This window comes from Ambystoma mexicanum, chromosome 6p, assembly GCF_040938575.1.
Source record: "Ambystoma mexicanum isolate Mex_15411 chromosome 6p, UKY_AmexF1_1, whole genome shotgun sequence".
Taxonomy (NCBI): domain Eukaryota; kingdom Metazoa; phylum Chordata; class Amphibia; order Caudata; family Ambystomatidae; genus Ambystoma; species Ambystoma mexicanum.
The window spans coordinates 1,534,743,586-1,534,759,307 of NC_090935.1; the positions used below are offsets into that span (position 1 = coordinate 1,534,743,586).

Sequence of the window (15,722 nt, forward strand, 5' to 3'; positions counted from 1 at the left end):
TCCCTAGACACCTTACCAAGGTCCTCTGAAGACTCAAGAAACTCAGCAAATTCCAGTCACCGTCTCTAACATCATCCGGATTCAGGCTTACACAGATGTATTCTCAACAGCCATTGTTCAAGCTCTACCACCCCACAGACCTGAGGATTGTGCCATCGACACTGAACCTTCAGCCGTAATTCCTTTCGGAAGAATGTTTATTTTGTCAGAACCTGAAAAAAGAGCCCTAGGAGGAATACCTGGATACCAACTTGGAAAATGGAACTATTCGACCATCCAAGTCCCCCGTGGGCGCTTCCCTTTTCTTCGTTGCCAAGAAGGATTCCAAGGAGCTTAGGCCATGTCTGGAATACCGTGGTGTTAACGAATGCACTCTCAAGGACCGTTACTCATTCCCTCTCATCTCGGACATCCTGGAAGCAGTCAGAGGTGCAGTCATCTTCACAAAACTAGATCTCAGGGGTGCCTACCTTCTTATTCGTATAAAATAAGGTGACAAATGGAAAACAGCCTTTAGAACACCCTTTGGCCATTTTGAATACTTGGTCATGCCCTTTGGACTTGCTAATACCCCAGCAATCTTCCAACGTTTTATGCATCGGGTGTTTTCTGATATGCTGTCCATCTTCATCATTGTATATCTAGACGACATACTGATCTACTCCAAGGACCATTTCAAACACGAAGAGCACGTAAGGGCAGTCTTACAACGTCTACGTGAACATAAGCTCCTGGCCAAACCCGAGAAGTGTCTTTTCCATGTATCTACTTTTCACTATCTCGGATTCGTTCTTAGCCCAAATGGGATTGGAATGGACTCTTCCAAGGTTGACTCCATTCTGTCTTGGCCTGTTCCAACCACTGTAAAGCAAATTCAATCCTTCCTGGGGCTTGCTCATTTCTACAGGAAATTTATACCAGCATTTTCTGAGATTGTGCACCCTATTGTCACATTATTAAAGAAAGACACCCCTTTTCAGTGGACCTCAGCCCAAGTGTCAGTGTTTCCACGGTTGAAGTCGGAGTTCACACAAGCTCCCATCCTAGCTCAACCCGACATTCATCGACCTTTCCTTGTTGAAACTGATGCCTCCAACTACGCCACTGGGGCAGTCCTGAAACAGGAACTGGGCGACAAGTTAGAACACCCCATCGCCTATCTCTCCCACACCTTGACTCCCAGTGAAACTCATTATTCCGTCCTGGAGAAGGAATTGTTAGCCATTCGTCAAGCCTTCATCGATTGGCGTCATCTCCTTCTGGGAGCCAAACACCCAGTACAAGTCCGCACGGGCCATCGGAATCTTCAAGTCCTACAATCCCTAAAATGTAGAAACAGTCGCCAAGCCCGTTGGGCCTTCTTTTTTGCCCAATACCAATTTCAAATCCATCATTTCCCTGGAACACAACATTTTAGCCGATGCCTTATCCAGACGTCCCGATAACGAACCCCTTGAGGATCGGACCTTTCCTAAGATGTTTCCCAACACAATATATGTTGCTCAAGCAATTACTCTCCTGGAGGATATTCAAATCCAAACTCAGTCCTCTGACCCTTGGAAGGAGTTTAAGAGAAATAATCGATGGAATCTCAAAACAAAAGACGGATATCTATTCAAGGATAGTCGGTTGGTCATCCCTACTCCTGGACTGAGACAAAGGATCACAAGCCTATCTCATGATACTTTCCATCCAGGACACCGTGGCATCACCAACACCCTCCATCTAATACAAAGACAGTTTTGGTGGCCAAGGATGAAGGATGATATCAAGATCCATGTCCAGACTTGTGCAGTCTGCAATCCGAACAAACATGACAATAAAAGACCAGCAGTTCTCCTGTTCCAACCAGCACTACCAACATGACCCTGGGAAATCACTGCCATGGATTTTATCGTGGAACTACCTTCTTCCAGGGGCTACACAACTATAATGGTTACCAGTGATTTGTTCACACATATGGCTCATTTTACGCCTCTATACAAACTACCATCCTCATCTGAACTTTCTGGGATTTTCCTACAACACATATTCCGGCTTCATGGGCTACCAACCAAAATCATTTCTGACCGAGGACCCCAGTACATATCCCAGTTCTGGAAACAGCTATGTCGTATACTGGGAATCCAACGTGCATTGTCTTTGGGTTATCATCCACAGACCAATGGAGCTACCGAACGAGTAAACCAAACCCTGGAACAATATCTTCGTTGCTTTGCCACCAAAGTCCAGGATGATTGGTCATTCTTAACACCTGTGGCCGAATTCGCTTACAACAATTCGGATCATTCTGCTATCAAGAGCAGTGCCTTCTTCTGTAGTCAAGGATTTCATACTTCAGTCCTACCGTCCATTCTTCCACATCCTACCCCAGTTCCTGCGGTTGATTCCTGGATTGAAACACTAATCAATGTGCACAAAGAAGCAAAGGAACACCTAGAAAAGGCCCAAAGTGACGTTAAGCATTATGCTGACTCCAAAAGAAGGCCTGGGCCTTTCTATTCAATAGGCGATAAGGTCTGGTTATCCTCAAAACTCCTTCCTCGTCACCTACGACCAAACAAATTGGCTCCCAGGTATTACGGGCCCTTTTCTATAAAAGAAATCGTCAATCCAGTGGCCTTTTGACTCCGACTACCAGAGTCATGGAAAAGGATTCATCCAGTCTTCCACACTTTTCTGTTAAAACCATATGTTCAGCCCTCTCGAACTGCTCCAAGATCTACCCCAGTGATTGTCAATGACCAACTCGAATACGAGGTCTCCAGAATTTGTGACTCTAGGTACAGACGTGGTCACCTACAGTATTTGGTCGAGTGGAAAGGGTATCCTCCCAGTGAGCGCACCTGGGAACCCGTGTCAAACATGAATGCCCCCAGGCTGATTCGAAGATACCATTTCATCCATCCCGGCAAACCCGGAGGAGATGGGCTTCAGAGGAGGCATACTGTCATGAACCGTCGCCTGCGTCCTTTCTGGACTTCGTGGTCCCTGACCCATAGAGGACTGAATGCCGTGATCCTCCCAACTTGGCCGCTTGATACGGAACGCAGCCTGCCAGTCTTTGCACTCCACGCTCAACGTTCTACTAAACAGACACGCCCCTGCAGCTTTGCACCTCTCAACGCTACCGCTCGCTGTAGTTGGACGTGTGTTGCCGGAGTTCGCTCTAGGCTTTCTTCCGAATCCTAATTCCCGGTTCCTTGAATCCTCCTCCCTTCCCTTCCTTTCCTCGAACTTACCTTTGAGCTTCTTCCGGGTTTTTCGCCTGCACTCGGGTCACTGCGTTCCGTGCCTCCGAGCACGGACATTGTTCTTTCTTGGTTCCCGTCCTGGACATCTGAACGTCTCTTGGAGTTGGATTGCTATCCTCACGCTGGAACCTGAAGACCAGCACACAGGTTTCTATAAATCCCGGACTGTGCGAAAGAAATCATCAAAGAAGGTCGCAAGCAAACAAGAAAAACAGGTGAGAAGGGGAGAGACTTGTGACACTGGCTGGCCTGCGGGAAGGGACATGGACCCTGCCAGGGCTCCCTGGTACAGCCGTTGAGCTTGGGTGCTGTCCACCCAAATGGGGGACCGGCATCCCAAGGCCGGGGACATCACCCCCCACACTCCTGGCGCTCTGGCTGCACTGTGTTAGAGCTCCGCGTAGGGATGGGGACCTGCTAGGGCTCCCTGAGACTGCCGCTGGACTTGTGGATGGTCAACACTTTTTCTTTTCCACCCAGGTTAGTGCACCCACATATGTGAGGTACCGTTTTCATTAGGATACCTGTGGGAATGGGGCAAGGTAAACTGTGTTTTTTTTCCCCTACATTTTGGACTTTTCCAGGCTTGTGGGTAATACATTCAAGGGCAATTTGCGCAAGTCGGACCTCTTGATTCCCACAAGTGTCTTTTTTTCAGAAATGCACGAGGTTCCCCCTTTTCTTGGTGGCTGTGACACCCCAAGCACTAATCTGTGGGTTATCCACAAAGCCAAATCCAGTCTTCCCCAGGGCGTTTGAAGAACCAGTGGTTTAGCCTTTTCCCTTTGTGCCAGGTAGGTGCACCCACACATGTGAGGTACCATTTCTATCAGCAAAAGCTCATGTATGGATTTTTCTATAACCGTGTGTATAAAAAGCATGTGCGTAGGCGCGTCAACGCTTTTCGTCTTTTTATTGGTTGTGTCCGTAGGCACGGTTATATTTATAGCCATATATATAAACATACATTTTCTGTGCAATAATCATACGGTTATGTAGAGAAATAGCACAGAATTGTATCTGTGTGTTATTTTGTGTGCTTAGGTGTTGTCCTGTCTTATTTAAAGTTTTGAGGGTTGGCTCAGTTTGGTTTTTAGTTTGTAGAAAATGTATGTGTAGCCACGGCTACAAGTAAGCTTTGTAGCCACGTTGAATATCCGCGGCTAATGGTGATGCTGGGCATGGTTTTTTATGCGTTTCTTTGTTTCCAATTGGCTGGTGTTAATGTTGTAAATGTTTACTTCTTTGTGATAGGTTGCAGTGAATATGTGTCAACCATTTCATTTATTTTCTTAGTATGTAGTCCTCTTTTTCTGATTTTGATTTTGGAAACTATGAAACTCCCCATTTTGTCAACTTTTCTCACAGGCTCCTTGGAGCCTTCAGTCCTCTTACTAGAGGTGTCGCAGATATTGCTGCCAAGGTATTATCCAGCACAGAGACGTGTGAAGCCTGCAAGTGTGCCACCCTCCAAGTGAGACTGGGTTATTGAGAGGCAGTGTGTGACCCGATGGAATGGACACACAGCAGCTATAAACTGGGGAGCTGAGAAGGTGCCAAGGAGCCAGCAGGTACATTGGAGGCTGGGGCTATCCCCTCCCTGAGGTTGATCTGGACGGGGACAGTACCGCTTGAGAACGGCGGAGGGGTGTTCAAGACCGGGCGGCACATAGATAATAAAGAGGCCACGAGTACAGGTGCGAGAGTGCAGGATCGCGGGCAGGAGGTTGAATTAAGTGGAGGCCCATACAGGCACCCTTAGGACACATGCCAGACGGGAGGAAAACCCCAGCGAGGCCAAGGCAGACAAAGATGGGAAGCTTTTACGAAAAAGAAGGAGCAAAGCCGGGACCTGCTGGACTCATAGGCACAACCTGAGGCAGAAGGCTGTGTGTCGACAACAGGGGGGTTGGGGGGAAGAATGATGCTAGGATACTGGAGGCAATTGCGGCCACGAGAGCGCCAATGGAGTACCGTATAGACGAGATCAAATGTGATGTTGGTCTCCTGAGACAAGATGTGCGTAATTTGGCAGACAGGGTTCGAAGAAACTAGAGTGAAGGTGGAAGAGATGTCGATCACTACAAAGGAACTGAAGGAAAAGGTCTAGGATCTAACAACAAAGCTAAGGATGTTACAAGATCAGGTGGAAGATGCAGAACCTAGAACCTTTCTATGAAGTCAATCCTAAAGAAGGTGGCAACAGTCAGATAGCCCACCAAAAAACGGTAGACAGTGTGAGAAACCTGAAGGTGTCTCACCCACTAGTCCCCGGGGATCTGTCATCCAAGTGGCCAGTACACGGCCATCACTTTTGGATCCAGTTCCTGGAGTGGACCAGTGCGGAAAGGTCACATAGATAAGTGGTCTTCAGAGTGTGGGACATCGGATGGTGAGATGCGGTATCCCCTACCCTGTAACTACTATTCTCCACACAGGATACTTAGGTGCTCAACTCCCCTGCCCCCCACTTCCCGACACAAACACTTTCTCACAGACAGCCCACCGTGAGAGAAAATGGACTAACACCAGAGCCGTATACATGACCTGTCCCAATACAATGGTCAGGCAATTACTGATCATTCCACACACCTCGCCTTCATCACACTTCCCCACACAGATAAAAAGCAGAGCACGAAAGCACACTCTGAGCAAGGCAAGACACACGAGGAAGCAGCAGTTCCAAGATGGCAGCTTAATATGAGGAGAAAGATGGCGAGACCACAAAGGGTTGCAAGGAGGGAAGTGCCCTTGACCTTTGCAGACTGTTACTTTGCTGAACTTTGGAAAATAAGAAACCTAAGACCTGGGACTGTTTGTCAGAGGTAACTGGGGCTCTCCCGCGTCGATAATCAAGACGGGGACAAGCGTTTGCCGCTGTGGTACTGTGCTAGACTCCAACAACAAAGCAGCGACAGGAAAGACAGCTCAGCTGGTAAGTTGGAGAGACTGATACCAGACCAGCCTGTGTTAGAACCAAGGATGCTAACGGCAACAATGTATGAAGAAATCTAAAGAGAACAGTGTGTGAAATGTATGTGATGAGTGACGCAAAAATAATTGAAAACCCAGAGGAGTTACTGAACTTTTGAGGCCAAGAAAGATACCATACACAGAGTGGTCCGGCGCCACGTGGGTGCTCATTTGAAGATCTCTGTTAGGTATCCAACTGATTGGCAAGTGTGAAAGGGGAATTTTGAGATCGAAGTGGTCCTGCAACGGGTGAAGCTAAACCCTGTGCACATTCTAAAGTCTTCAATAGCTTATTGTGAACTAAAATTGGTCCAAGCCCGGCTGAGGGAGACTAATTGTGTAAGAGGAAGGATCTGAGCTCGGCTGAGGGGGATCCGGGGTGAACCGTGAGTCACACGAGAAAGAATATTCTGTGAACATTGTAAAAAGGGGGATCTGAGCCTGGCTGAGGGGGATCCAAAGTAAAGAGACTTTGAGTGCTTATAAGAGGAAAGGAACTTTGTGTTTTGTTACATCGGCCCTCTGAATCAAGAGACTTTGATAAATAAAAAAACTTGGGCACAGAAGGCCCTGATACTGGTAATGAACTGTATCCTCGAGTGGACTGCCTTGTCCTGTGTCAAAAACGTGGGGAAGGGAGGCCAACGGCCTGAACATCCTGCCATATCATTTTGTGAACACATTTCTTTTTCATGAACACTAGCCCCACACTATTTGCATTGAGCAGTAAGGATTGGCAACAGTTTTTTTTTCCATGGGCTCTTTTATTTTGACAAGACTGTACTTTGACTGCATTATTATTATTTGATGGTCGTAGCTTGTGCCCATCTGTAGATCTAGGGTAGATAGGCGTTTATCACATCCTTATTGAAGTTCAATAAACACCCTTGAACTGTGGTCACTTGTGTCCGACTTACTGTTCCCATGCCTTCCTTACAACAGATACGGGGAGGCAGCAGATAAGTTCCTGCAGTATTTCCGTCCGAAATCCGGGGCACATCTAGAAATCAGAATATCTAGCCCCCTGGTTTAAGTCTTCACTGCAATTTTTAGCTCTTGAGTTAGAGCGCCGATGTTAACAGGGAAATGTTCACCTTCAGCATTGGCCAATAAAGTAATCATTGCCATAATACTGGTTGAGAACCATCCCAGCAGACATTTTTGAACATTTCATATGAGTAAGGGTCTAAGCTCGCTTTCCTGTGTTAAGCACAATCACCTACAAAGAAAATGGTACTGAAATCAACAGATAAGTGTTCAGATTGATATTGACAGAGTAAAGAGTTTAAAAATGCATTATTGAGGTTTCCTTTTCCTTATTCCATCCACTTTAAGATAGGTGGCACACCAGTGCAGACTAGGGCTAGGGTACTAGACAGGTAGGGATAGATAGGACTCTCTCTATCCCCTCTTTCTCCCGGTCCTGAATAGTCCTCTAGATTGATGTCAAAGACCTGCCAAGTACCTAGTAACAATCCACAAAAATTATTTTGAACTTGAGATATAAGACAGGATCCAACCAGCTTATTCTGCCCTTCTCACCCCTGGAGACAGTTTAAACAATTCAGGGGCATTACAGATGCTCAGCTGAATCAAACAACTCTCAGGGATGTAGCCCCTTTCCTTTTCGTGTTACAAAATATTGCTTGGGCACAACCGTTACTAACCACTGTAAAACAACCCTACCCCTCTTTTGTTCATTTAGCCAAAGAAAGAGAGGCCAGTTCGTCCCGACGAAAGAAAGACTGAGACAACAAGGCATTAAATCCATGTTACTGTATCCGTCGAAGCTGTAGGTCATATATAAGAGAATGGCTTTGTTTTTTGAAGCTCCGGAGGAGGTGAGCGCTTGGATGGATACTAACCGGATGGCGCCTATGGCTGAAAAGAGGAACATCACCTGAAACAAGGTCATCGGTTAATAGGAATACCCAAGAGTTTGCTATAGTTCTCGAAAATCTACAATATATATGGTAGATTAATGCCAGGGTCCCTGATGCACACAAGTATTTATCCTTGTATGCAGACACTAGGTCCCTCACTCCCTCATCTAGTGGATCAAGCATCATTGCAAACAGCATCACGGACAGTGGGCATACCTGTCTGGTGCCAGATCCTATCTCCCAGCGTTCCATCACATTGCAACCTGTCCTAAACTCTAGTCATAGGCACAGTATAAAGGAGTTGGATTCACCTTGAAAAAACAACTCCCAATTCAAATGTATGCAGAGGTGCAATCTTGTACTCCCCCTGCTAAATGAGTCAAATGCCTTGATCGTGAAAAATGAAACGACTGCATATTTGCCTAGATTAAGCAAGGTCTGCATTATTACATGCAGCAATAGACCCAAGTTGTGTGTTGGGTTTCTACCAGGGATGATAATCGTGTCAACCTGTATAAGCATCGCAATTATCCCTTGCAGTCTTCTAAGTATCTTAACGTCCTGATTAGGCATGTTGCTGCTCAACCTCCAGCTTTAGGTTTGTGCATGCTGATATCCCAGTTATTCGAATCCTCTTGTCACTTGCTGATAATTACCTTGCATTTTTGTTTCTCCTGCTAGAAGCCTTCCTTTGGTTTTCTATTTGCTGAGTGTTTTGCCATATTTGTTTTCAGGGGGTGTTTTGCCCCGCTTTAAAAAGCATTTGCAACACTGAAGGTCGCTGTGCTTGCTCCTAGTGCACAAGGTCAGCCATGTCAATTGTGCCGACCCATTGCATCCTGGACATCGGGTCATCATTGTTTCAGCTACCAAACTGTAAAACCATCAGACTCTTCTAACACAATCCTCAACACTCTGTTTTAAGACGTTAAGACACATTTTGACTTCCTTGTGTAGCACAAGCCTGACACTGTAGCGCTTATTGACAGACCAAGCATGCATGATTAAACAATTCATCCCGCTCCTGGTGTTTAATTGGATACCACCACTGTTTGAGTTAATAATATCACATTTGTTTATAGCGATTCATCCTGTATTAATCGATATTCAAAGCACTGCATTACTTGGGTTTTATTGTAACCCAATTCAATGCTACTAAATGTATCAACGTCAGAGGGATGATGTGGTAATTCGGTCCTTCAGGGGCTCTGATTTGCCAATGCAGGCTTCAAAAAAATTCTGATGACAATGATTAACCTTCTTAGTTTCCTTAACTGCATCACCTCCGTGAAAGAGGACAACAGATATCCCTGCAGTGAATGCTTTTGTTTCACCAGCTAAAAACAAAGTTATTAATTTGCTTTCTATTTAGAAAACAAACTGTTTTACAGGCTGAAAACAACGAGCATTGCACATTTACTTTGTGCTGGTAAAAAAAGAAACTAAGATTTTCAACCGAATGTTGACATAAACATTAATTTGCCACAAGCATCACGAACGGACTACAATAGTACACCAACACTCACAAAAGTTAAAGGTATGCTGAACTCTGAATACCTAAAAATTCAAGAGGGCCCGAGATTGAGTGCATATGTACGTCCATGCCAGCTTGCAGTTCCACAACAGGACAATCAAAGATATGAGATGAATCAACAGGTTTAGCCACACTCATAACTTGAACACATACAAAAATACTAGTTGGCATACATGGCGTTAATAAATTGGCCAATATCTATCCACCCCAATAACTCAAATAATACTTTGTTCCCCTCCCATTTATTACTTGCTGAGACAGATTGGAAGTGCAGGTTATCATGGACAATGTTTTAGGGTTGAGCATTTACGCATTCTAATATGTAATTAGTCAGCATTTGTAATATAATGGTTGTATATTAAATTCATAAACATAAAAAAAGACTTCTTTTTATGGATGGAATCTCACCTCAATAGTAAATAGACTGCTGTAGCAATAAATGACAGACTGAGGACAACCGTCACTAGGACTTGGTCACTTATGCCTTCGATAATCGACCCATCATTTAATTTCAGACTTCGCACTTCTTCATGATGTTCAGCCATTCCAGGCTTCAAACATCGAGCTCTAAAAGGAAAATATGGCAACATGTTAAAAACCATAAAACTAGGATTATGCACTATAAGCCACTTTTGAAATTGTTGTGTCAAAAGGTACGTTCTGGCCTGGTTGCCCATTGGCATCAAACAGCTCCAGAAATGCAAACGGAACACCAACGGGCATATCTAGGAGAGACCACATCTCAGATGTCAGGAGAAGGGTCCACTGGCTACCCGTCAAGGAAAGGATTGTCTTCAAAACACTCGCCCTGATGCACAAATGCCTTCATGGGCTGCCCCCCCCCACTACCTAGCTCATAGAATTGTCCCCCACTCCACCTCTAGACCGTCGAGAGATGCGTACTCCAACAGAATAACAGCACCCATCACACGCAAAGTGCGGGCGGGTGGAACTAGCTTCCCTAATATGGCTGCTACTTTCTGGAACTCTCTCCCCCTTGAACTATGACAGATTGACTCTCACTCAGCTTTCAGGAAAGCTAGCAAAACCAGGCTCTTTGTTTGAATGTTCCTCATGTTCTCTTGAAAGCCTCTGTACACAGTTTTCCTGTAAATGTAACTGAGCACTCTGCATTAAGTAACCTCTTGGGCCGCATTCATGTAACCTTGACTGATGCCTTCATACATGTCCTTCATAGCGCCTCGATGCCTACTGGCTGTAGTGCGCTTTATAAATTCAAATAAATAAAATAAACACAATATTTTGCATTCGTCAGCTCCTCTATAGCGCTGACGAGTTTAAATTCTATCTCCAAGGGGTTTCAGTGCTAGCCATAACACTGGGCCACCCATCCTGATACCCCTCAAACCCTACAGTTGTACCCACCAACTGCCTTGTCTGTCGCTCATTGTTCAGCACATTATCCTTAATTTTGTATTATAGCATACATGGTTTCAGTTACTTATCTGTAACTATTGTTCTCCAGCATGGGTCTGGCATGGATTCACAAGCTCATGAATATTCCCCGTCAGGCTGGGAATCCTCAGTAAAAGAAAAAACAGTTTACTTTTCACTTACAAAGTGCTTTTCCCCTTTAAACCAATCACTGTCCTCTGGGTCATACTGCCCCCATCCAATAACAGTCCTCTCACTAAACCCTGCCTCTGGTTGCCATCTTCAGATTTGGTAAGCATGTAAATTGACAGTATGACCAAGAGCCTGTGAGAAACCAGGGGGTGTCTCACCCGCGAGTCCCCGGGAATCTCTCCCCCAGGTGGCCAGGGCACGGCCATCTCCTCTGTATCCAGACCCTGGGCGTGCACCAGTGCGGGAGGATCACCTGGGTGAGGGGTCTTTTCGGGGGGAAAGAGGGCAAGGCAGCCAATGGAGGGATGCAGTATTCCCCCCTCTTTTGTTTATCTAAACCATACTATTTATAACGATACTCTGAGGATCCAGCCCCTCCACCCCCCACCCTCTTTTTTTACACAAACATTGAGCCGAGGAAGAGGGTGACTGAGAATAACCAGACTAATTCTCACACATCCTATTAGACATGTCCTGTTAATCGGGTCAGGCAAAGCCAGGCACTTGACTAAGTGCATACACCTAATCCCAATTAGCTCTCCTCACACAAATAAAAGTCAGAACCTAGAGACACACTCTGAGCAAGGCGGAACATGAGTACGAGCAGAACTTCCGGGGCGAAAGCAAGCATTCTGGAGCAGTGCGACGGACCAAGGGACGAGAGCAGCTGGTCGAAAACCTCAAGAGTTCCCTAACGGAGGTCACTGCCTCCTACAGGCAGCGAAAGACACATGGAGAAGGTCAGATCACACATGAGAAGGCTGCATTCTGTTCCATGGATGCCAGCAACCCTCTCAGGTGAACGGCAGTAGAGTAAGGAGGTGAGGCTAAGCCTGTGGTACAAACCTTGACTCGTGAATTGGAAATCGAAAAACCAAGAAAGAAACGCACACCGCCAGTGAGTTGGCAAACAACCTGAGAGACCGGTGCGTGTTAAGGTTTGAAGTAGCAACATTAGATTGCAAGTCAAGGCTGCACGCATGTGGATAAGACGCAAGGAAAGTCAGACCCGTCAATGAACATTGAAGTAAGGACAGCTGTAGAATCAGCGATACTGAGTAACGGGTTGGTCTGGCAAAAGGAAGTAAGCCGCTTGAAAGTCTCTGTGAAAGGTGCATAGTTTGCAACGATTAATCGAATTAACTGCAAAAGTGAAGTAAGCTAAATTAACTCGTAGAGAAGGGGAGAGTGAAAGTTGAACCTGGAACTTTGAGTCGAAATGGTCCTGCGGAGGTCTATAAAGAAGGCCACACACAGGGGTGTGGCTAGCCGCGCCATCAGGAGGATGGATGCCTAAGTGTCTCAGATGCTGAGAGAGGGGAAAAGACATGTTCTATCCCTCTTCCAGCACCCTACTTTGTGCGGTTTCTGAGGGACAGTGACCTGGAGCCCTGGGGCTGGAGTCAGGTGAAATTGCTGCCTGAGAGGTTCCGGCGTTTCCGAAGATTGAGCCATGCTGAAGGCGGCTTGCCGGGACGAGAAAATGGAGGCCCCCGGCTGGATCCAGGCCTGAAGGGGAGGGGTGTCGTCCCTGCGGCGCTGACTGAATCGAAGTCGGAGTGCCATCAGTGCACCCTGTGGCACACAACACTATTCCCGCGGGGCCGCCGTTGCTCCAGTGGGGGACCTGTGAGGGCTGTCGGGGACCGCGGCACCAATGGGACGCCTGCCTCGCTGGGGGAGACTGGAGCCTGAGGTAAGCGCCGGACTGTGGGCGCAACAAGGTGCTGTGCAGTAGCCAGAAGAGCGGCACCGATATGACGCCTGCCCCGGTGGGGGAAACGGGAACCTGCGCCAGGTGCCCGTCTGCGGGTGCATTGACGAGGAGTGCAGCAGCCAGCAGAGCGGTGAGTTGGGGGAGGCCCCCCGGGCACTCACCTGCTCAAACTAACGCTGTGGGGTCCTGGACTGTCGTCGTGGCTCCATGCCCCTCGTGGGAGCGGCAGGGAGCCTGTGACTCCATTAGAGCAACTTGGATCCTCCGTGTTACAGGCACCTGCGGTGGAGTACTTACTCCCCGGGACCACATGTCATACCGGCAACGGCAGCTGGGAGCCCCCAGCAAACAGGGGCCCTTGAGGCTATGGGAAACACCTGATCACAACTGAAGGCGCTTGTTGGTGTGACTGTTCGGATCCATGGCAACGGCTGTCCCAGGACAGCACCCGTTTGCTTTACTTAGCATTCATGAGCCCTCTTTAGCACCTGAACTCTGAGCTATACAGGTTTGGCGGAGTAGGGGCAGCATTGCAGCTGTAGATTGTCTTGTTAAGTTTTCCACCCACATACAACTCAGGTGTGCATGGGAGACACAGCGGTCCGGAGCCTGCATAGGGGGCTGCTGGAGGGCTGGCCTCAGGTGGCCTTGGATTGCCTCGATCTATACTCCTGCGGGGTGCATGAACCTAAAGAAAATCTAAGGAGGGGTATCTTCTGAACTCGAGAGACAAATTCTACAGCCACAGATCCCCCTACAGCTAAGCAATAATCTGGACTGACACTGTGGTGTGTACCCCTTGGGTCGATGCCCTCGGCCCTTTGGTGGAGCGACACAGGAGTTTCTGATTGGCCAGTGATCCCTGGGGCCAGACATGTCTATAGCTCCCAAGACTGCAAAAAAAGGGGACATCTCCACAATGCTGCAATCCGCAGACAAGAGTAAGTGCTCCGAAATAGCGACTGTCCAGGTGCATGGGATCGATTCTCTCCCAGCTATGCTTATGCAGATGTCGACCAAATCTGACCTGCAGGACCCGTTAGCCAAGATCCGCAAAGAAATGCAGAAGAGCACGGAGGAACTCTCCCACAAGATCCTGGCACTAAACAAAATAAGTCTCAGAGACCGAAAATAGGGTCTCAGAGGTGGAGGATACCCTCTGCGAGCAGTCCTATGAAGTTGGGGAATGCACCAACCGACTAGAGGCTTTGGAGGCCCGCTTTGAAGCCTTGAAGGATAAACAGGAGGACAGGGAGAATCGCGCCCGCAGGAATAATATCTGAATTAGGGGCATCTCCTCGGCCGTCCGAGACGAAGACCTTCCCAGCTTTGTGAATGATCTCTTCTGGTCCATACTGGAATTGCCTGTGGACAAGGAGATTGAATTGGACAGGACCCACCGGGCCAGATCTCGTGTCGCCTCGACCCAGTATAGGCTAGTTGATGCATTATACCCGGTTCACTTCTTCACACTTAAGGAACGAATAATGGCTGCAGCCAGGCCCCAGGTCACTATATGCTTTCGCAATATGTCGCTCTCCCCATATCAAGATTTGTCGTCGTCAACTCTGGAAAAGCGGAGGGCATTGTGCCCGCTGACGGAGTGGCTGCGGACGAGGGAGGTGCCCTATAGGTGGGGCTTCCCTACGGCGCTCCATTTCACACACCAGGGGAGGTGCTGGATGGTTAAAACACTGAAAGAAAAAGAGAGACTGCTGAATCCGGAAGGGGCGGGCGTGGGAGAACCGATGGCTGAGCAGGTCCCGAATCATGGGGTTGACCCGATGTCTTCGCAGTGATGGCGCAAGTTTGGAAAGGGGAGGTGGTGAAGGGACCAAATAGAAAGACTTGAATCCTCTGAGGTCTGGTGTGCTGACCAGTTTGCGGTTGGGACGTCCCTACTGGAGCTGCACCTATTGGGGGACCCTGGGCCCTGAGCTGGTAGGGGTGGATACTGGGATGCAGGGAGGGAGAATTTCTTGGGGTCAGAGCTCTTTCCGCCCCCCAAGTCAGATACCTTACAAAGTTTCCAGATGTCTGGAACATGCTCATGTTCAAGTAGGTTTGGGGGTTGAGGGGATGGCGGGGGGTGTCAAGTTATAAAAGTTGGCTGTGGGACAGAATCATTTTAGTGACCAATGTTCAGGCAGTTTGTACCAGGGTGACCAGGATGTGGAGATTGGCTCCCTGTCGAAATGTTACCTGGTGACGATGCTGTAGCTGAGGGGTTGGGGGGGGGGATAATGCTGATGGGGACATGGAATGTGCAGGGCCTGAACTCCCCGGTGAAAATAAAATCAGTCTAAAGCAAATTGAGGGATATGTCTCTATCTATTGTGTTCCTGCAGGAGACCCACATGCTTGCGCAGGACGAGAAGCGTATGAAATATAGAGCATTCCCTGTTCTTTGCCTCTGGGGGTGCCTCTGGGGGTGACAAAAAACAAGGGGTGGCAAATCTGGTGGGTGGAAATAGGCACACGCACCCTCTCCGACCACGCTCCTGTGTCTATATCTCTGGCAGTACTGGATAGGCTCGAAAGGCATAGGCCCCAGTGGAGGGTATACAACCGGTGCTCAAGACCCTGTGTTGACTAGTGAATTGGAGGTGGTTATCTCCAATTACTTTAAGGAGAATGAAAACTCTGGCCCATCGGAGGGCATTGTTTGCAATGCCATGAACGCAGTGGGTAGGGGGGAGCTCATCAGCAAGACCGCAGCGTATACTAGAACTAGGCAGCTAGTTATGGTGGGCTTAGAGGGGGATGTTGCTCGG

General features: G+C 47.7%; 1 protein-coding gene across 2 annotated transcripts in view; it reads right to left on the reverse strand.

Moving 5' to 3' along the window:
• The window catches only part of RNF170 (ring finger protein 170), an 878,020-nt gene that overhangs the window by 587,589 nt on the left and 274,709 nt on the right, over positions 1-15,722 (reverse strand). For both annotated transcript variants that reach the window (XM_069626407.1, XM_069626408.1), the window contains exon 2: positions 10,053-10,211. In XM_069626407.1, coding sequence (XP_069482508.1) covers positions 10,053-10,189 — 137 coding nt within the window. In that variant the 5' untranslated portion in view covers positions 10,190-10,211. The remainder of the gene's footprint in view (positions 1-10,052; positions 10,212-15,722) is intronic.